Genomic DNA, 21958 nt, shown 5'->3' on the forward strand with positions numbered 1-21958 from the left:
AACTGTGTTCTCTCTGACGGACGACAAAGTAAACAAGAATGCAGCGTTCCGAGTTCAACGGTGTATCTATGCGTTTGGCCGAATCCGAGATCTACAAACGACATGGAGGCAAATTTGACGTGGATGAACGTGCATCCAGTGCGGTGTCATGTCTGCACATGCGCAAAGCGTGCGCAGGCTGTTCCTTCCTTCCCGAATCCGCGTTAGCTCGCGGCTGTATTGTTGGATATTAGCATAGCATGTAGATGAGAAGCGAGCCAAGACGTCAAGCAGGCGCTTTGGAGGTCACTTTCCTTTGTCTTGGATTTAAAAAAAACCAAAAAAAAACAAGGTTGTCGCTGATAAAACGTCGTGACAACATGGATTACTGGGTAAGTTACTGGGTAAATTGTATCTCTTTCTCCGCTGTTCATGCACATTTAGACATTGTTACACTGCAACGGTGACAATTGTTACAAGATGGTACAGCGCTGACTTGTTTATCAGTATTGACGTGAGCTCGTCAGCTGATCTGTTTTTTCTCTCGAGGATGCTCTATGTCCACCGGCTTTGTTTTGCTGTGAACTGTGATGAAAAAGTATCAGGGTTCGATTTACTGCTGGTTGCGAAACCGTTCGCACGAAGACTTTGTGCGAACTGTTGCCATACTCAAGATAATAAGACGACAGTAGACTGCATGTACTGCACAATCCAGTATTTCTCATTTTAAACGTTAACAGCTGTCTTTTACAGACGACACTTCCTCTGTAATAAGATGCATTCATTCTAACAATCGTTTATTGTGACACCCGTAGTTTAAAAAGAGAGTTCCTGTTCAGCTTGAGCCTGCAGGAAGTTTTAAACAAAGCTTTGGGCACGGGAGCGATGTGAAGGAACCGTATGTGTTAAATGAGGACAATGAACCCATGACAACAGAGACAAGTACTGAACAGAGACAACCAAGGGAGCACCAGAGGGCAGATCCCCTGACACAGATCTGCCATGGGGCACAATTAAACATAGTCTGACCTCATCTACCTGTACATCAGCCACGCAATGACTAAAATCGTTCAATCATTTTATGACACAGTGAGTTCAACAACTTATTCCTTATTTGACTAATTTGGTGAACTGTCATGTGTGTGATCAGTAGCTTTTCACCACTTCACACCCAGTTCATTTCCATGAGAACCCGTCCTCCCCGTTGAGCCAACAAAAGGCGTCTGCATTGTTAAGTGAGTGGAAGCAGCAATGTGTAAGACAATACTGGCAGTCTTAGGTATACAGTCCCCTCCAAAAGTATTGGAACGGCAAGGCCAATTCTTGTGTTATTGTTGTACATTGAAGACATTTGGGTTTCAGATCAAAAGATGAATATGAGACAGAAGTTCAGAATTCCAGCTTTTATTTCATGGTATTTACATTTAGATGTGTTTTAACAACTCAGGACAGAGCACCTTTTGTTTGAAGCTAAACACTTTTCAAGTGAGCAAAAGTATTGGAACATGTGACAGATGGGTGCTTCTAGTTGCTCAGGTGTTGCCTTTTAGCTTCATAATGCAACAAGACAATGACCCAAAACACACTGCCAACACAACAAAGGACTTCATCAGGGGGAAAAAGTGGAAAGTCTTAGACTGGCCAAGTCAATCACCGGACCTTAACCCAATAGAGCATTAATTTTACCTCCTGAAGAGGAGACTGAAGGGAGAAACCCCCAGAAACACACAAGAAGTGAAAGAGGCTGCAGTAAAGACCTGGAAAAGCATTTCAAATAAAGAATGCAACATTCTGGTGAAGTCAATGGGTCGCAGGCTTTTGATGCAGTTATTGCAAGTAAGGGTTATGCCACCAAATATTAAATGTTATTCACTTTAATTTAATTTAATAATGTCTATTCCAATACTTTTGCTCACTTAAAAAGTGGGTGGCTTCAAACAAAAGATGCTCTGTCCTCAGTTGTTCAACACATCTAGATGTAAATACCATGAAATAAAAGCTGGAATTCTGAACTGTTGTCTCATATTCATGTTTTGATCTGAAACCAAAATATACAATAAAAACAAAGGAAGTGACATTGCAGTTCCAATAGTTTTGCAGGGCACTGTATGTTTCCAAGGGGTAAGATTTGAATAGTTTAGTGCAGAAAAAAAACCCTAATTTTTTTTCTCTTGGGCTACGTCGTAGTTTAGAGGGCCGCTATGACTGTGAAAACCATTCAACAATAATGTAGGCCTATAGACACCTCATCATTATTACATACGGTATACCTAATTGCCCGCACAAGCGACTGTTAAATATTAGACTTTACGCCGATCTGATCGGTGTGCTTGGTATCGGCCGATAATTAGTATTTTATGCTGATTGGCTGATCAGCTTTCATGTCATAATTCGCCGATCAGATCAATGACGTCATCGATCGGCTCCGCACAACAGATTTAACTCCGCGTCGCCGTTGCATATGAATCCAAAAGCTAGTTTATCTTTGCCCTTGTCACGTGTCTTGTGGAGCAGCGGCTCTACTCTGATTCCTCCCATATGACCGACCTGTTGTTAGCCAAGCTCCAGTTATGAAGCGAACTTTTGTATTTGGCCACGGCGGCCGCCGGGAGCTCTTGGGGGCGCAAGGGAGCCAGAGCCTGATCAGTGAGGATCGCCAGTGGTTCATCGCTGGGCGGAGTCCGAATCCAAGAAGATCACTTTGGTTTCCGCCGCGGTGACGTAGGACGCGCTTGAAACTTCAACCAACGAATCTGCCTCATGAGGAGGTTCTACTTAGAGTGGCAGCAGTCCTGTGTTTTGATCCAATACTGAAGGAGCAACGATTGACAGCTGCTTCTTTTCTGTTCTGGACCTCTTTTTTGGTAACGTCAGCTGGAGGCCCAATATTTTGCTGCTCTCACTTAGCAGCACGCTGGACTGCATCCAGCCTTTAGGCCAAAGAGGTTTGATGTCCTTCACCTTGTCAAATATACCCACTAGTTTATTTATTCTGATCATTATACATTTGTACAGTGGGAGTCAAAAGTATGTAAATCCTTTGGAATTTCTTAAATTTCTGTATAAATTGATCATAGAATGTGGTCTGACCATCTAAATCATAGTCAGTCTGCTTCAACTAATACAACACAAACTATTTTTCATATTTTTCTAGAGAATAAACAGTTACAGGACAGAGGGAAAAAGTAAGTAAACCCTTGGATTTAATAACTGGTTGACCCTCCTTTGGCAGCAATAACCACAACCAAACGTTTCCTGTAGTTGCAGATCAGATGTGCAAAACGATCAGGATGAATTTTAGACCATTCCTCTCTACAAAACTGTTGCAGTTCAGTTGCTGAGATGTCTGGTGTGAATAGCTCTCTTGAAGCCATGCCACAGCATCTCAATCAGTTTGAGGTCAGGACTTTGACTGGGAACGCATTTTCTTTTTCTGAAGTCATTCTGTTGTTGATTTGTTTCTCCCCTCACTTGTGAACAAGACCCCAAGATATTTGAACTCCTCCACTTGGGGCAGAATCTCATCCCCAACCCAGAGAGGGCACTCCACCCTTTTGCGACTGAGGGCCATGGTCTCAGATTTGGAGGTGCTGATTGTCATCCCAGCCACTTCACACTCTGCTGTGAACTGCTCCAGTGAGAGTTGGAGATCACAGCTTGATGAAGCCAACAGAACCACATCATCTGCAAAAAGCAAAGATGCAATACTGAGGCCACCATACCGGACCCCTCTACACCTCAACTGCACCTAGAAATTCTGTCCATAAAAGTTATGAACAGAATCGGTAACAAAGAGCAGCCTTGGCGGAGTCCAACCTTTACCGGAAACTAGTCTGACTTACTGCGGGAAATGCGGACCAAACTCTGACACCAGTCATACAGGGACCGAACAGCCCGTATTAGGGGGTTCGGCACCCCACTCCCGAAGCACCCCCCACAGAACACCCAGAGGGACTCAGTTGAATGCCTTGAAGTCCACAAAACACATGTAGACTGATTGGGCGAACTCCCATGCACCCTGCTGATGGTGTAGAGCTGGTCCATTGTTTACAAGGCCAGGACAAAAACCACACTGCTCCTCCTGAATCTGAGATTCGACTTCCCGACGGACCCACCTCTCCAGCACCCCTGAATAGACCTTACCAGGGAGGCTGAGGCGTGTGATCCCCCTTTAGTTGGAACACTTTTTAAAAAGGGGGACCACCACCCCAGTCTCACAATCCAGAGGCACTGTCCCCGATGTCCACGTGATGTTGCAGAGGCGTGTCAACCAGCACATCTTCACAACATCCAGAGCCTTTAGGAACTCCGGGCGAATCTCATCTACCCCTGGGGCCTTGCCACCAAGGAGCTTCTTAACCACCTCGGTGACCTCAGCCCCAGAGATAGGAGAGCCCGCCTCAGAGACCCCGGATTCTGCTTCCTCATGGGAAGGCGTGTCGGTGGAATTGAGGAGACCTTAGAAGTATTCTCCCCACCGACTCACACGGTCCACAGTCGAGGTCAGCAGCGCCCCATCCCCAGTATACACAGTGTTGATGGTGCACTGCTTCCCCCTCCTGACACGGCGGATGGTGGACCAGAATTTCCTCGAAGCTGTCCAGAAGTCGTTCTCCATGGCCTCACCGAACTCCTCCCACGCCCGGGTTTTTGCCTCAGCGACCACTAAAGCTGTATTCCGCTTGGCCAGCCGGTACCCATCAGGAGTCCCACAGGCCAAAAAGGCCCGATAGAACTCCTTCTTCAGGTTGACGGCATCCGTCGCCGCTGGTGTCCACCAATGGGTTCGGGTATTGCCGCCACGACAGGCACCGACTACTTTACAGCCACAACTCCGGTCGGCCCCCTCTGCACTGGAGGCGCGGAACATGGTCCACTCTGACTCAATATCCCCCGCCTCCCCCGAGACGTGGGTGAAGTCTGCCGGAGGTGGCAGTTGAAACTCCTTCTGACAAGGGATTCTGCCAGACGTTCCCAGCAGACACTCACAATACATTTGGGCCTGCCAGGTCAGACCGACATCTTCCCCACCATCGGAGCCAACTCACCACCAGGTGGTGATCAGTTGACAGCTCCGCCCCTCTCTTCACCCTAGTGTCCAACACATGCGGCCGCAAGTCCGATGACGCGACCACAAAGTCGATCATCAAACTGCGACCTAGGGTGTCCTGGTGCCAAGTGCACATGTGGACACCCTTATGCTTGAACATGGTGTTCGTTATGGACAATCCGTGCTGAGCACAGAAGTCCAATAACAGAACACCGCTCGGGTTCTTATCGGGGGGGGCGGTCCCTCCCAATCACGCCCTTCCAGGTCTCACTGTCATTGCCCACGTGAGCATTGAAGTCCCCCAGCAGAATGATTGAGTCCCCAGCGGAGCGCTCTCCAACACCCCCTCCAAGGACTTGAAAAAGGGTGGGTACTCTGAACTACTGTTTGGTGCATAGGCACAAACAACAGTCAGGACCCGTCCCCTCACCCGAAGGCGGAGGGAGGCTATACTCTCATCCACCGGGGTGAACCCCAACGTACAGGCGCCGAGCCAGGGGGCAATAAGTATACCCACACCTGTTCGGCGCCTCTCACCGTGGGCAACTCCATAGTGGAAGAGAGTCCAACCCCTCTCAATAGGACTCGTACCCGAGGCCAAGCCATGTGTGGAGGTGAGCCCAACTATATCTAGTCGGAACATCTTGACCTCACACACCAGCTCGGGCTCCTTCCCTGGCAGAGAGGTGACATTCCACGTACCTAGAGCCAGCTTCTGTAGCCGGGGATCGGATCGCCAAGGTCCCCGCCTTCGGCTATCGCCCAGCTCACACTGCACCCGACCCCTATGGCCCTTCCCACAGGTGGTAAGCCCATGGGAAGGGGGACCCACGTTACCTTTCGGGCTGTGCACCAGGTACTCTCCTTTGAACCCCTCCTGCAGGCCTGAGTCCAGAGGGGGGCCTCGGTGACCCGCGTCCGGGCAAGCGAAACTGATACCCATTTGTCTTATTCATAGAGGTTTTTGGAGCCGTGCTTTGTCTCACCTAGGACCTGTTTGCCATGGGTGACCCTACCAGGGGTATAAAGCCCCAGACAACTGAGCTCCTAGGATCATTGGGACACACAAACCCCTCCACCACGATAAGGTGACGGCTCAAGGAGGGATGGTAGGAAGTAATGAAGTACAAAATAAATACTCCATTACTGTCCTTAAGTAGATTTTTCATCTGTACTTGAGTTGGTTTATTTATTTTTTTATTTTTTTAAGACAACTTCTTACTTTTACTCCCTACATTTGAAAACTGATATCTGTTTTCTGCTCCTTATTTTCGTGGATGACAGAACGACGTACAGTATGAACGCTGGAACAAGAGAGGGCAAGTCAACCGTGGTTGAGAGCTTGATTGCTTTACAGTGACATGGAGGAATGTGAACCAGGGTGCATTAACGACGATGGCAACAAATTCAATTATGCAAAATTTTCCCCAGCCACAGGCTGATTTAAGAGAATTGGTTGATGGTGTTGCTGCCAAGAATGATTTGTGGCGAATGCATTGTTTTGTGCTAGTCAAAAGACCACCAGCTTCTGATTAATAATAATAAATGAAAAATAATCGGTCTAAGAGTGAAAAAAAACCACTCTTTAGCTAATAAATTTTTTTTTGTTACTTAGTTCACAATATATGTATATTTAAAAACAGAAAACGACTTAATAAAGGAGGAAAAATATTTTTTGCGCAGTTTTTATTTCCGTGTGCCAAGTTCATTAAACAGGTCCATCCATCCATCCATTTTCTGAGCCACTTCTCCTCATTAGGGTCGCGGGCGTGCTGGAGCCTATCCCAGCTGTCATCGGGCAGGAGGCGGGGTACACCCTGAACTGGTTGCCAGCCAATCGCAGGGCACATAGGAACAAACAACCATTCGCACTCATGCCTATGGGCAATTTAGAGTCTCCAATTCATGCATGTTTTTGGGTTGTGGGAGGAAACCGGAGTGCCCCGAGAAAACCCACGCAGGCACGGGGAGAACATGCAAACTCCACACAGGCGGGGCCGGGGATTGAACCCGGGTCCTCAGAACTGTGAGGCTGACGCTCTAACCAGTCGGCCACCGTCCCGCCTCATTAAACAGGTGTTGTATATAATTAGCAGTAAAATTTAATTTCAAAATGTTTCCTTTTTTTACTTAAGTAAATGACTTTAATTAGTATTTCTACTTTTACCAGTACAAGAATATGTACTTCTAATTAAGTATAGACTACAGAGTGTGAGTACTTCTGCCACCTCTGACTAAAACAATCTGAACTCTCTTGTCAACATGTAGTCCCTGTTAGCAGCTCATCTACCGCTTGATGCGGCTGAACTTGCCAAACCTGTCTGTTATCTCAACAGACGTGTGACAGCAGCATTATGTTGGCATCCCTCTACTCTTTATTTGTTCAAACTCCATGTAAAGAATACTGCTTTTAAATATCAGAATTGTCACCACTTGCGGCTGATGCATCACTGACTTTAGGATAGTAAAAATAATTATACAACCTGCCCAAAGTGCACCGTTGTGGAGTGTTCTTTCTGTTGAGCAGTTTGTGATTAGTTAAGATGTTATCTTTTTGAACCTTAAACTTTCCTCTATCTGTTAGTAGTTGAAGTGGATGTACAAGCACTCATGCTATCGAACCTATTGTGTTACAAAATTCCTACAGATAATGACAAATAAAGGCATACATAATCTCACTTTTGTTATTAGTCATTTTTTACTTTTAGAATGATTTGAGGTGTTGTGCAGGTTGATTAAGTCTCCCTGTGCCGTTGGGCGGCTCCATGTATTGATTGGCAGTACGACTGCAGGGAGGAGTCTGTGCTGATAGAAGTTGAGTCAGCTGACAAACTAGCTCACTCTTCTGTCTGGAGAAAAAAAACATACGGCGGCGCGTCAGCCATTAGCAACTCACCAAACTGCTGACAGTATTTGTGTGAGGGGAAAACTGATCTCTCGAGTCAACAATGCCTAGCGATGTAAGTACATCAGCAGCCATTACATTCGTGGGTCATTATGTACCTGTACAGTATTTAAATCTGTGTGAGTGGAAGACATTTTTCTCTTCTGGAGCTCTTTGTACTGTATGATGACTGGATTGTACATTGAAGAAATGTGTATATCAAGGGCAATGGAGCTATCATTAATACAATATTATCTTGATTTCTATGAATAGTCATTTGAAGGCTATTTAGGCATTGATTTATATGAATGACTAATCATGCTTGGATTGACAAATCAGATATAGTATGATCAAACACAATCCAAGACACTGGTCAACCAGCAAATAGTTTCTACACTAGTTTTCCTATAGGAAATAATAGCAATAGAATTAATCCACTCCAAGGTCCGATAGTCGCCAATACAAAAATCTTCATTAACTTCAAGGCAATATTTTAGCGTTCAACATTTTTTAACTGTCTTGCAAGTATAAGTTGACCACTGTTAATATTCAGACATAAATCTGTAAACTAATCTAAACTACAATGATGAATCACAAAGTTGTAATGCCAAGATAAGAGAAGTTGCACGAGATATCCTGACGTGTTGTGTAACATCATGCATGACAGGGCTTTGTACTACAGGGTTGCAACTTTTTGGTCTGATTCCAAATTGTATGATCTTAGTTGCCTTTGACTTTAGAGGTTCTGACATTTCGCAACCTGTTCTAAACCAATCTTAGAACACGTTAAGACAGTGGTCTTCAATCTTGTACCGGCATTACCAGATAACTAGCGACCCTTTATTGCTCAGTGACGGTTTTTCTCAATGTCTTTATGTCTCAAAAGTGTTCTCTGTCAATTGACTGTCCGTTGTCGTACTAGAGCGGCTCCAATTACCGGAGACAAATTCCTTGTGTGTTTTTTGGACATACTTGGCAAATAAAGATGATTCTGATCTGTGTTAGTGTTACTTTTATTGACTGACAGGCTGTGTTGCCTTTCTGCATCTTGCAATGCAATAATAGGGCAAAAAAACCAAAGCTTTCTTTGAAAGAAATTTGGCCTTGAGGATGTTTTCCTTATCATACTTACTAGAAAAAAGTACATCATTGTGCGTTGGGGGACACAGTAGGGTTGTGCCCTCAAAGGTACTGCTTCTGTGCCCTTGACCTTTGACTCTTACGCTTCGGAAACGCTTTGGCTTTAGAAAAGGTACACGCAGTTACCTTGAAATTCTAAAACGTGTAGATTACAATTTTAGGACAGGGATGGACTCCTATTGTACAAATATTTCTGACCTTCATTGTGACCTTTAAACCAGAACTCTGCGTGTGTGTGTGTGTGTGTGTGTGTGTGTGTGTGTGTGTTTGTGCCTGTATGTTAATCCAGAGTGCCTTGGAGGTGTACAAGCAGATGGTGCTCCTCTACCTGGAGGAGGGCCGGCGGCAGGTCAACTCGCACTGCAGGGACTTGGAGCCATGGCAGATCATCGGAGTGACGCTTGTCACCACACTGGGAGCAGTCTGGCTTAAAGGATTCCTCTTCCAGCAAGAAAGTGAGGACAGCGTAACATAAGTGATGTTAGAAGAATAGCTGCTAGAACTGCAGTCACTGTTGTACCTTCACTGGTACCTTTTGCATTGACTTTGACTAAATATGTACCTTAATTTGTCAGTAGTAAGCTCAATTCCATCCATCGTATTGCTGAGTGAAAGTTTCTTGTAGTGGGGTTGTACCAGAGATCAGAAATAAACCAGTTGAAGTGCTTTTTTTTTTTTTTTTTTTTTTTTCCCCCCCCCTTTTCCCTTGACATGTATTTATGTGTCATAGTCATCTGTCAAAGGTTTGTGGTCGATGAGGTGCCAGCATTCACTAAAGCTCCTTGTCTTGTTCTTTTTGGTTTTAGGTCTCCTTTCCAGAATGAAGAAGCAGTGCTTTCGACTCATCAGAAAAATACCCTTTGTTGGCGGGGCGGTACGTGCAGACTGACTGTATCCTCTGATTCTCTTATGAGTCATGGCTGATGACTGAGTGCAGAGTTAGAAACGTTTGGCACACTTAACATTGTGCACTGGAGATAACATTCACCCACTTCTTGTCAATGGCATTTTACAACAAATTGAGATGAAGCTTTCACACACTGAACATATCAAATCAGCTGCTCTAGTGAAATCCTTTTCTTTGTGGCACCCAGACATTGTTCCTAATGCAATTCTGCTCTCATGATAGATCCAGAGCCAACTGAACAAGGCCTTAGATGACATGTCTGCTAGTCTGTGCACTCTGAAGAATGGCATGAGCTACACTAAAAAGCTGCCTTTAAAAGGCCTCTCGCAGAGCCAAGTCCTAGACAAGATCAGCGAGTACCAAACTCTGAGTAAGTCCCAGAAATGTTACTAATTTCGCCATCAATTGTATTTTGTTTGAGATGATGTGTTCTTGCAGATGAAGTGCAGTGGCAGACTGGCTGTGTTTCAGGCGCAGTGTACTGGGGTGATGAAACACTGACTAAACTCCTGGTGAAGGTATGCATCACTGTGCACATTAAGGCCTCCACTGCCTGAGGAGTCACATTTTAATGTTTGTCACAATCAGCAGAGCTGTTCTTGGCAAGGAAAACCTTTGTGGTGGGGAACAGCAACCCCATTGTAAATAGTGAAAATCTAAAGAAACCCTGTATTACCTTTACAAGCAATTTGTTGAGTATAATTTTACATGCCATATGGTCATACAGGTGTAAAAAAAAAAAAAGAAAAAGTTAACCACTGTAACATTAAAACATAGTAGTCCTAAATAAGATGTTTTTTCTTCTTTGCTTTTAATCATGTAAAGCATGTTGAGTTACCGTGTGTATGAAATGCGCTAAATAAATACATTTGCTTTGCTTTGCTAAATGACAAAGGCATAAATATGAAGGTGATTTATGTTGAACCTCATGAATTAAAATCCGTTATCGTAACACAAGTGTAAAAAGAAGTAGGGCTGCAACGAGTACAGGAATGTTTCAAGTATTTTGGGTACAAAAAATGCTCAGATTATTTTTTTTTCTGTCTCGGGAATACGCTTATTTAAGTCATTCACTGCCAGCCCTCCCAGTGTGATAATATCGGTATTTACAGTAGCTGCCTGTTAATGGCAGAAAAGAGCTGAATTGTGAAACTCAATGGAGCAGATGGACTAGCGCAATGCGGTTATGTCATCAACGCGAGCGAAGGTGGTGGAAGCGGAGCATCCTCTTTGGTTGAAATGGCGCAAAATAAATGGCGACTACGCGGTAGTTTACAAGCCGCCGTTAAACACAACAAAAGAAGAAGGAGAAGATGGCGACGACGTCAGAGAAGACAAATGCGAAAAAAGAAGAAAAAATTCCAAAAATGCGGGAGCATTTTAGACTGATTAGAAAGGCGAACACCGGTGACGTGACACATCTTTTAAGCAAAGACACACACAATGAGGTAGAAGAGCCAAGATGAACGTCACGCAAATCAGTGAGTTTCACTTTAATGGAGTATACTAACAATAACGTTAACCCTGCAGAGGGCTAAGGCTTCTATTAAATATGGCTCCCGTCAAATTTGTGGCCAGTTTATTACAATGGTGACAAGTAGAGTATGTGTGTGACTATAAGGTGACTTCATTCAGGGTGCTTGCCATATTTGTCAAGGGACAGTTTAAGCGATTCAAGCACTGTGAGAAACATTGGCCAGTGTGGTAGCATCGTATCAGCAAGTGGCTACATTTTGAGTCAAGTATTGTAGGTGGAAAAAAAATGATTGTGAGTAGCAAAGTTTGTCAAAAATTATAAAGGTAATATTTGTGTTTTCTACGGAGGAGTCTTCATTTTAGTTTGGTTAGACTGGCCTAAGCTCTTAAACGCACAGCCATGAACCTCCTGTTGTACTTTGTCATGTCCCAAAAGGCTAGCTGCTCAAGTAAAGTTGCACAACAGGCTCCTTATGCCTTTTTGAATTAATGCCTTATGTTTTTCTTATACTTACAAGCAATGCGAAGAGAAAAAATACTAAGTTTAAATTGAAATTTGTTGTATTTTTGTCTGCGTTTGAACTGAAAATATTTTAAGACAAGAAAAACGTTTTCTGCTCAATGTGAATTTAAGAAATAAAACAGTTGATGATCTAAAAAAACAATTGGTCATTCATTTTTAAGTGAAATGGCTTATTTCTTTCTCGTAGTCATAATTGCTCTTTAACTAAGCAAATATATAATTGATCCGATTAGTCAAGAAAAATTTTAATAGGATACTCTAATACTAAAATATTTGATAGCTGTAACCCTAAAAATAAATTTATTGTTGGTAGTAAAACACACAAAATCAAAAACTCAAGCAGAGAAAATCCTTTACTTGCTAACGTGAGCTCTAGTGAGGTACCCTGAGGTCTTGCATAATATGCTGCTGTGTTCTGTAACATTATACATAATGGCGGTACATCATTTTTAGTAAGTGTAGCAAAAAGCCCCCCCCAAAAAGCAAAACACATCCAGATACATTCCATAGACGCTAGTTGAGGAAGATATGCTCATACTTATGTGACCTCATGGTGGCAGTGCATCCTTTGAAGTTTTTTCATGAGGCATATTATGCTTTGTGGCAAACATTTCCAAATTATTTTACCCGTATTTCGGTGGCTTACTCACAACTTACCATTCCTCACAAGAAATCACCATTTTCTCTGTGTCCAAGTCACACTTCCTTTTGTTCTAAGGTGTATGGAGATTTTGCATGGAGCAACCCCCTTCACCCAGACATATTTCCTGGTGTAAGAAAGATGGAGGCAGAGGTCGTTAGAATGGCTTGCACGCTTTTCCACGGTGGACCCAACTCGTGTGGCACAGTAAGCACATTCATCATTCTCTTCATGTACTGTGTTACATGGATCAACACAAAGCAGGACTTTGACATAAAATGGCAGCTTATTGCCTTTTTTTGTTTAGGTGACTTCAGGAGGAACGGAGAGCATACTGATGGCCTGCAAGGCGTACAGAGACATGGCGTATGAACGAGGTGTCAAATACCCAGAAATGTAAGATGACCTTCATTAGACTTCATGGAGCAGTGATTTCCTTTCTCCAAGTAATTTGCATTTTCTACTTAAAAAAAAAAAAAGTACTGTGTGTACAATTAAAACCTTTGAAATAATGTTAATATTACACTGACTTACAAATAGTGCTGGGTGATATGGGCTAAATTTGATATCACGATTTTTTTTCCCCCCCTAATGTTGATATTCGACATTCGATATGACTCAATATTTATTGTATTAAAGTTGAGAAATGTATAAAAATGGACCAGACCAAAGTGATTCACATTATAAAGCAGAACGTTTATTTAACTAATCATAAACATTACAAAGAAACAAATTACTTTTCAATATAAAAGTCTCAAAATTAGTGATGCACTGAAACAAAAATTCATGACCGATACAAAAAAAAAAAAAAAGAAACAAAACAACACAAAAAAACGAAAATGAGAAACCCAAGGCTGAAAACCGAAACACAGGAAGAAATCATTATGCCAATTATTAGTAAATTTGCATTTATGGCTATGACTGCAGAGCTACCAACCTATAAACTTCCAGAACAATTTGTGTAATTTTCCATATTTTTAAAATTATGTCAAAAACATTACCGCAGGACAATTATTGAAGTATATTATGTAATAGGATAAAAATAATTCTGCATACTGTTCAATTGCGCAACATAATTATTACTCTACAGTGGTAATCGTTCATGTATTATGGCTTTAATATTTATTTGAATGTATTTCTTAGGGTTTGGGTCTGTTGTAGGTGTTCATCACTTAACCATTATGTGGCAGCAATTCACTTAAACATGCCCAATCTGTCTAGAATTAAGAAGACACGAAGAAGAAACATGACGTCATGTTGAACAAATACAATGCGGTGATCTGGAAATAAAGCAAATTAAAAGAAAAAAAATACAAGACTGTCCGGAACAGTTAGCTCAGACAGCGACGGCCCCATCTTGGTGGAAGTATCGTGGAGTAGCAAGAAATATGGAAAATAAAATCGAGGATCCCCTTTTTCCTTATCGAGCATTAATAAAATATCGATCAAATCGAGATTCTCGATATATCGCCCAGCACTACTTACAAGGCACATTCTGTGTCTGTCATTACCATTGCAATCCCACATCTTGTACGCTATTGGTTTATAACATTGGTGATCACATGCGCCGCTAACACTGCTTACTATATATAGTGTCGTGAAAAAGTATTGGCCCCCTTGTCAAATTCTTATATTTTTGCATAGTTTCCGCACTTTGTTTAAAATCATCAAACAAATGTAAATATCAGACAAATACAACCCAAGTGAACTTATAATGCTGTTTTTAAATGGTGAATTACCCCCCTTGTTAAATCATGAATTAATTGTGGCTAATCACAATTTTTGGTAAATTTTCATAGATCACACCCAAGCCTGATTACCTCCAGACCTGTTCAATCAAGAAATCACTTAAACAGAATCTGTCTCGACAAAATCAAGTCGGACAAAAGGTCTAAAAAAGCTGCAACAAAATGACACGATCCAAAGACATTCCACAACAGTTGAGATTGAGATGTTCTTAAAGAAAGTGGGGAAGCTATGCAAAAATATAAGAATTTGAGAAGGGGGCCAATACTTTTTCCAGAGTATATAGTAACAATACCAGTAATTACAATTTGAAACAGTCATGCTCACCATCTGAAACGTTATCACGGTTTATTGATAAACCGTTATCAATTTCCTCAACCAGGTGTATAAGGCATTGGCAGTTTGAAAGCTATTTCTTGACTGACATTGTGTTTTCTTGTCATTTCTGCAGTCTCGCGCCAGTTAGTGTCCATGCAGCCTTCGACAAAGCAGCACATTACTTTGGGATGACGCTTGTTCACATTCCCCTCAATATAAAAACAATGCAAGTTGATGTGAAGGTGAGGGGGGGGGGGGGGGGGGCATTTGTGACTTGACTTGTCTAGTTCTACAGTTATTCCATCTTTTTTTCTCCCATTTCATCTCAATAAGGCTATGAAGAGAGCCATCAACAAGAATACAGCCATGCTTGTGTGCTCAGCCCCCCACTTTCCACACGGGATTATGGACCCGATTGAGGAAGTCGCAAAGGTCAGAAGCATTTCTCCTTTAATTCTGTTCTGTATTGAAACTCGTCACATTTCTCTCAAACACCCCCTGACCCATTTTCCAGCTGGCTGTGCACAACCACCTGCCATTGCATGTGGATGCCTGTCTGGGCGGTTTTCTGATCGTCTTCATGGCCAAGGCTGGCTACGCACTCGCACCGTTCGACTTCAGGGTAAAAGGTGTTACTAGCATCTCTGCAGACACTCACAAGGTGAGCAGATGTTTCACCCTTTGGTTGTTTTTTGTGCCAAAATAAAATAGCTTCATTAACATGGATGTGGTTTGGCTACAAGAGGTCAACCATCCAATGAAGCAGAACATTTTGCATATGTGAAAAAGAATTGTTACGAGTAGAACTTGTTTCACCGCACGAATATGACGAGATGACGCCCAATGCGCTTTGATATCATTCGAACAATGAAAAGTTGTCAGGCAGGAATCATGTGTGGAAGACAGATACATTTTATGCAACACAGAAGCTGAATCTGCTAAGACTTCTTTACCTGTGATATATAAAGCATATGGTCAAAAAACACAATTTTATGATCTAAAGATAAAGATATCAAGATTCACGTGCCATTTAAAAACTGTGCAATTGTACATGGACTTTGGACAGCGGTTGTACCATGAGCAATAGCAATATAAATATTTTGTAGTACAATATCCATCCATTGTCTGAGCCGCTTCTCCTCACTAGGGTCGCGGGGGTGCTGGAGCCTATCCCAGCTAACATCGGGCAGGAGGCGGAGTACACCATGAACTGGCTGCCAGCCAATCGCAGGGCACATACAAACAAACAACCATTCGCACTCACATTCACACCTACGGGCAATTTAGAGTTGTCAATTAACCTACCATGCATGTTTTGGGGATGTGGAAGGAAACCGGAGTGCCCGGAGAAAACCCACGCAGGCACGGGGAGAACATGCAAACTCCACACAGGCGGGGCCGGGGATTGAACCCCGGTCCTCAGAACTGTGAGGCAGATGCTCTAACCAGTCGCCGACCGTGCTGGCTATTTATTTTAATATTTTTTTTTGCAAAATTAAGATGAGCCTTTGTTCTTTTTGGTCAGCAGTGGTTTTCGCCTTGGAACTCTGCCATGGATGCCATTTTTGCCCAGTCTCTTCCTTATTGTTGTCATGAACACTGACGTTAACTTAGGCAAGGGAGGCCTGCAGTTCTTTTGAAGATGTCCTGAGTTCCTCTGTGGCCTCCTGGATGAGTCATTGCTGTTTTCTTGGGTAATCTTTGTAGGCCGGCCACTGCTGGGAAGATCGACCACTGTTCCATGTTTTCTTCATGTTAAGATAATGGATCTCCCTATGATTCGCTGGAATCCTAAAGCTTTAGAAATGGCTTTTGTAACCATTTCCAGACTGATAGATGTCAATTAATTTATTTCTCAAATTGTGGAAATTCTCTGGATCGTGTCATTTTATTGCAGCTTTTTTTGATCTTTTGTTTGACTTGATTTTTTTCGGGACATATTCTGTTTAAATGATTTCTTGATTGAACAGGTCTGAAGGTAATCACGCTTGGGTGTGATCAGTGAAAATTAACCGAAAATTGTGATTAGCCACAATTAATTCATGATTTAACAAGGGGGGTAATTACTATCCCACAGGACCAGGTAACTTTAAATCAAATGAAATCACCATTTTAAAAACAGCATTTTAAGATCACTTGGGTTATATTTATCTGATATTTACATTTGTTTGATGATCTTAAACATTAAAGTGGGGAAATGATGGAAAAATGTAAGAATTTGGGAAGGGGGTCGATACTTTTTCACGCCACTGTATGGAAAACATAGCACAAAGAATGATAAAAATGAATATATTGCGATATAATATTGAGCCCATATGTCCCACTTGTAATGATCACATATAGACAATGAGAGATTTCATAGAAGTAGCCCTAAAAATGAATTAAAAAGTCTTAAGTTTGACATCCTTGAACCTGCAGACACCCTGATTATTACCTCCTTATTTATTGGTATTCATTTATTCGTTTGTGCAGCCTCTTGGATTTTGTTTAAGAATGGACAGGTACAGCGGCTGAAATAAGTATTTTAACACGTCACCATTTTTATCATTAAATATATTTCCCAAGGTGCTATTGACAAGAAAATTTCACCAGATGTTGGGAACAGCCCGAGTAATCCATACATACAAAAAAGTAGAACAAATAAGATCACAAATTTTGTGTAATAATGTGAAGTGACACAGGGAAAAAGTATTGAACACGCCAACTGGTATTTATTTAATACTTTGTACAAACGCCTTTGTTTGCAATGACAGCTTCAAGACGCCTCCTGTATGGAGAAACTAGTCGCATGCATTGTGCTGGTGTGATTTTGGCCCATTCCTCCACAAAAGCAGTCTTCAAATCTTGAAGGTTCCGTGGGCTTCTTTTATGGACCCTGAGTTTCAGTTATTTCCATAGATGTTCGATTGGATTCAAGTCAGGTGATTGGCTAGGCCATTTTAGCAGCTTTATTTTTTTTTCTTTGAAACCAATTGAGAGTTTCCTTGGCAGTGTGTTTTGTTTCATTATCCTGATGAAATGTCCACCCTCGTTTCCTTTTCATCATCGACGGAGATAGCAGCAGGTTCTTATCAAGAATGTCTCAGTGGATTTTCCCATTCATCCTTCCTTCAATAATGTGAAATTTACCAATACCATTTGCTGGAAAGCAGACCCACACCATCATATTCCCACCTCCAAACTTCACTGTTGGTATGATGTTTTTAGCGTGATGTGCAGTGCCATTTCTACTCCAAACGTGGTGTGCATTATGGCATCCAAACAGTTCAATTTGGCTCTCATCCGACCAGACTGTTTTCTCCCAGTATTTTACTGGCTTGTCCAAATGTTGTTCAACAAACTTTAAACGAGCTTTGACAAGATCTTTTTTCCAGCAATGAGGTCTTGCGTGTTAAGCGTGCATAGAGGCCATGACAGCGGAGTACATTACTCACTGTTTACCTTGTGACAACAGTACCTGCCAATTCCAGGTCTTTTTGAAGCTCTCCATAGGTGGTCCTTGGCTCTTGGATAACTCTTCTGATTATTCTTTGCACTCCTCTGTCAGAAATCTTGTGAAGAGCATCTGATCGAGGCAATTTATGGTGCCATGATTGGCTTTCCACTTACGTATTATGGCCCCAACCGTGCTCACTGGAACGTTCAGAAACTGAGATGTGCGCCTGTAACCAATGCCATTATTATGTTTTGCAACAATTAGTTTGCGATGGTCTTGAGACAGCTCTTTGCTAGTACCCATCATGAGATGTGTCTTGACTCACACAATGAGGTCAATGAGACCTTTTTGTAGGCCATCAATTAGGACTAAACCATCTGATATTCATTTGCACTGACAAGGGGTTGGATTGCTGTTTGATTGACGGATTTCAGGTGTTGTCTTGGCTTTCCATGCCTTTTTGCACCTCCCTTCATGTGTTCAATACTTTTTCCCTATGTCACTTCACATTTTTACACACAACTTAATTTCTGAGCTTATTTGTTCTACTTTCTTTGAATGTATGGATTACTTGGGTTGTTACCAACATTTGGTGAAATTTTCAGGTCAATAGCACCTTTTGGAAGTATATTTAGTGAGAAACATGGTGATGTGTTAAATACTTATTTCAGCCACTGTATTGTTCAAATACATTTTTGTTACAATACATGCCATGACATGCATACTTAAAAAAAGTCTTAAATTAAACAACTATGTGTTCTGCAAGTTTAATCGAGATCTGATCCATATTGTGCACAAAAACAAACAAGGTGCATTTTACATTCTTGTATGTGTAATTTTCCAAATGAATGCAACCGGTCTTATTTTTTTGACATTCCTCTCTAGTATGGCTACGCCCCCAAAGGTTCTTCAGTGATTCTCTACAGTGATACAAAGTACCGGCACTATCAGTACTTTGTGGCTCCAGACTGGCAGGGTGGAATATATGCCTCGCCCTCCATAGCGGGCTCCAGGCCTGGAGGAATTGTTGCGGCCTGCTGGGCGACCATGATGTATATGGGAGAGAATGGATATGTGGACGCCACTCGGAAGATCATCCGTGTAGCACGCAAAATCAAAACAGAGTAAGAGCTTTACTGTTATGGATATGCGATAGCTTTGAGTCATTCCCCCACCAGATAGTACAACATTAAAATGCTATATTTGTTTCCTTATTGACAGGGTTAGAAAGATGAAAGGTGTGTTTGTGTTCGGGGATCCACAAGTGTCAGTTGTGGCAATAGGGTCGAATGATTTCGATATTTTCCGTCTGTCTAACGCACTGACGTCAAAGGGCTGGAATCTGAACACACTTCAATATCCATCCAGGTAATGTAGAACCCAGATAGCAGCACCTCCAATATTGGTTCACAGTGCACAATGCAGTTCTCACCAGCGTTCATGTTATACTCTTTTTACAGCATCCACATTTGTTGCACAGTTCTGCACACCCAGCCGGGTGTTGTGGAACGCTTTGTTAGTGATGTCAGAGAACAGGTTGCCATCATTATGAAGAACCCCAAAGAGAAAACCACAGGAATGGTGAGATGACTCTTCAGACACTGCACGTCAGAGGGATTTTATTTATTGTAGTAATTTGAATCCCTCAAGAGAAAATCCAATTGATTTGATCTGTATGTGATGGTTTCTGAAACATATGCAGGTGTAAAGGTACTCTAGGAAAAGTAGCGATAAGCTGACACTTTAAGCAGTATGCTGACGTGCTCCTGTTGTCCTTCCCTTCTGTTCCAAGGGAGCGATCTATGGCATGGCCCAGTCCATCCCAGACAGGTCCATGGTAACGGAGATCTCCAAAGCCTTCCTGGACTGTCTCTACAGCACAGAGGTGGCCAAGTCGAGCACCAGCCACATGAACGGTAACGGCAAAGCCCACTAAAAGGATCAGGGTTGTTCTGAGCTCGCTGCAGATGGGGAAACTTGCTCATCACCTCCCATTACTCAGAGTTCATCGTTGAATGGTTGCCTTAACCTGCATCGCTGCAGATAAAAACGCCTGCAAAGATTTTTAAAGCACAAGACATCCTTGTAATCATCCCAGAGGCAAATCACTCAAAGACTGGCTCTCTTTTAAATGTGTTTTGGTGTTTGATTAGATTTACATAATATAGTGAATGTATTTGTCATTAGATTCATTTCAAGATTAGCCAATCTGCATAGGCAACATATGTTTTTAAAGCCGCAACATTTCAGTTTGCTGCTGTCATTTTCTCAATCTCTGATGACTCCGCAAAAAAAAAACACAGACCACTGAGAGCTTCATGTTGTGCTGCGCTTGTGAAACAGGATCCAACTGCACGAGACCAGTTCTGCACATCATGAAAACTGTTCTCTCGCATTTTTAACGTAAGAGCACTGCAATGGGCTGTTTAAAGCACCTGATAGTACCACTCAGTCATCCTCTATTTTCACTTTAGAGCCTCGTTTGATAGCACTTAATGTCATTACTTTCAATTGTTCTGCATTTGTTGTACATTTGTAGTTGGACTTGTAGACAGGGGGAGAATTATTTCAAATGTGGAAGTGTTTTACATCCCATTATATCAGACAAATGCTTGAAATTGAACAGCTAGTGTAACCCAAAGCTTAACAGCTACAGTATATTGGTCGTCTTACCCATTTGATAACAACACTGTAACTACAGGTAAATCACATTTACAAGATCAATGAAGCGATTGTAGTCAAGTGCGTGACTTCTTCCATATTTTAATAATTGTCCTAATTCAATCTACCTCACTTTGTACTTCTACTTTCAGTGCAAACCTACAGAGCAACTGTTTGCTTTTATATTCTAAAAGTCACACCTGTAAAACTTCAACACGGTCAGGGCATTTGAGTTATCTTTTGATGTAGAAAACAATTATAGCGATCCGCCATGGTTGAGGCTATTGATTGACAAGATAACACATTTTCACCTCTGCACTCAAAGGACCATGTTTTATATTCATGGCATTGTTTCCCTCTTTGTGCAATAACTGTTTCTTTTATTAAATGATAGAATGGTGACTGGTCTGTAATAATGGTTATCAAAATGTAATCATGTTTATTGATAGCTTATCATCAGGCTAGTGGGTGTTTGTATTCTTACAAATGTTGAATACTTTTCAAAAGATGACGATATGAATGTTTTTACTAGCCTGAGCTGCACTCCTATCAGGGTTTTAATGTTGATTCAGATAGTTCCTGCTTCAAAAACCGATGGCAACAATGCTCCCCACCAATGATATATCTTCAAAGGACGAATATTCACAATTGAATTGCACAAGTCTGTCTTAAATTGGGGGAAAAAAAAAAAATAGCAGCGCTCTATGATTGACTTACTGTGTGTTGTAATGTCAATTGATGTTTTTTATGATGCAAGGTAACAATGAGCGTTCACCTCTGTGCCAACAGAGGTTTCCGTTCATACTGCTTTTATTTCTTCTTAACACCCTCAGGGATTGTTATGTAACAGAAGTCATTAAGGTCCAGTGCGCTTATTGGGGGTGGACACTATAGTCAGCCCTTCAACTTCAAGCCATCTCAAACTCTCTCTCTCTTTCACACACACACACACGCAGAGAGAGAGAAACCGAGACCTTCAATCTGGTTGAAGGTCTGAGATTTGTCTACACTAGGACAATATACTAAAAATGTACTATGTACTTGTGATATTCATCAAAGTTGCATCAAATAGCCCCCATGGTTGCTATAATCCAAAAGTCAAAATTGAGTAGCATAAACAATGAACGATTTAGTGTTAAGATTTACAATATGTTTTCAATAAAATACATATGCTGTGTTATGTTTTGTTTTTGGTGAG

The 21958-nt window shown here is 42.0% G+C and overlaps 1 protein-coding gene across 2 annotated transcripts; it reads left to right on the forward strand.

Moving 5' to 3' along the window:
* Nucleotides 1-208: 208 nt before the first annotated feature.
* Nucleotides 209-21937, forward strand: sgpl1 (sphingosine-1-phosphate lyase 1). 2 transcript variants are annotated; one of them, XM_061788903.1, is made up of 14 exons: nt 209-371; nt 9343-9508; nt 9860-9927; nt 10183-10330; nt 10399-10478; nt 12678-12806; nt 12907-12995; nt 14797-14905; nt 14997-15095; nt 15178-15324; nt 18985-19223; nt 19321-19467; nt 19560-19680; nt 19892-21937. In XM_061788903.1, exons 1-14 carry the CDS (start codon nt 246-248, stop codon nt 20033-20035), a joined length of 1812 nt encoding a protein of 603 aa, XP_061644887.1. In that variant the 5' UTR covers nt 209-245; the 3' UTR covers nt 20036-21937. The 2 variants fall into 2 exon arrangements, with proteins under 2 accessions (XP_061644887.1, XP_061644888.1); XM_061788904.1 differs by lacking the exon at nt 209-371 and adding an exon at nt 5918-7989.
* Nucleotides 21938-21958: the final 21 nt, after the last annotated feature.

Source organism: Phyllopteryx taeniolatus, chromosome 11 (genome assembly GCF_024500385.1).
Source record: "Phyllopteryx taeniolatus isolate TA_2022b chromosome 11, UOR_Ptae_1.2, whole genome shotgun sequence".
Classification (NCBI taxonomy): domain Eukaryota; kingdom Metazoa; phylum Chordata; class Actinopteri; order Syngnathiformes; family Syngnathidae; genus Phyllopteryx; species Phyllopteryx taeniolatus.

Coding starts and splice junctions, on each gene's coding strand:
- sgpl1 (XM_061788903.1), top strand. CDS start 246: ATGAGAAGCGAGCCAAGACGTCAAGCAGGCGCTTTGGAGGTCACTTTC. Junction 15,325..18,984: donor TCTCTGCAGACACTCACAAG/GTGAGCAGATGT, acceptor ATTCCTCTCTAG/TATGGCTACGCCCCCAAAGG. Junction 19,224..19,320: donor GCACGCAAAATCAAAACAGA/GTAAGAGCTTTA, acceptor CCTTATTGACAG/GGTTAGAAAGATGAAAGGTG.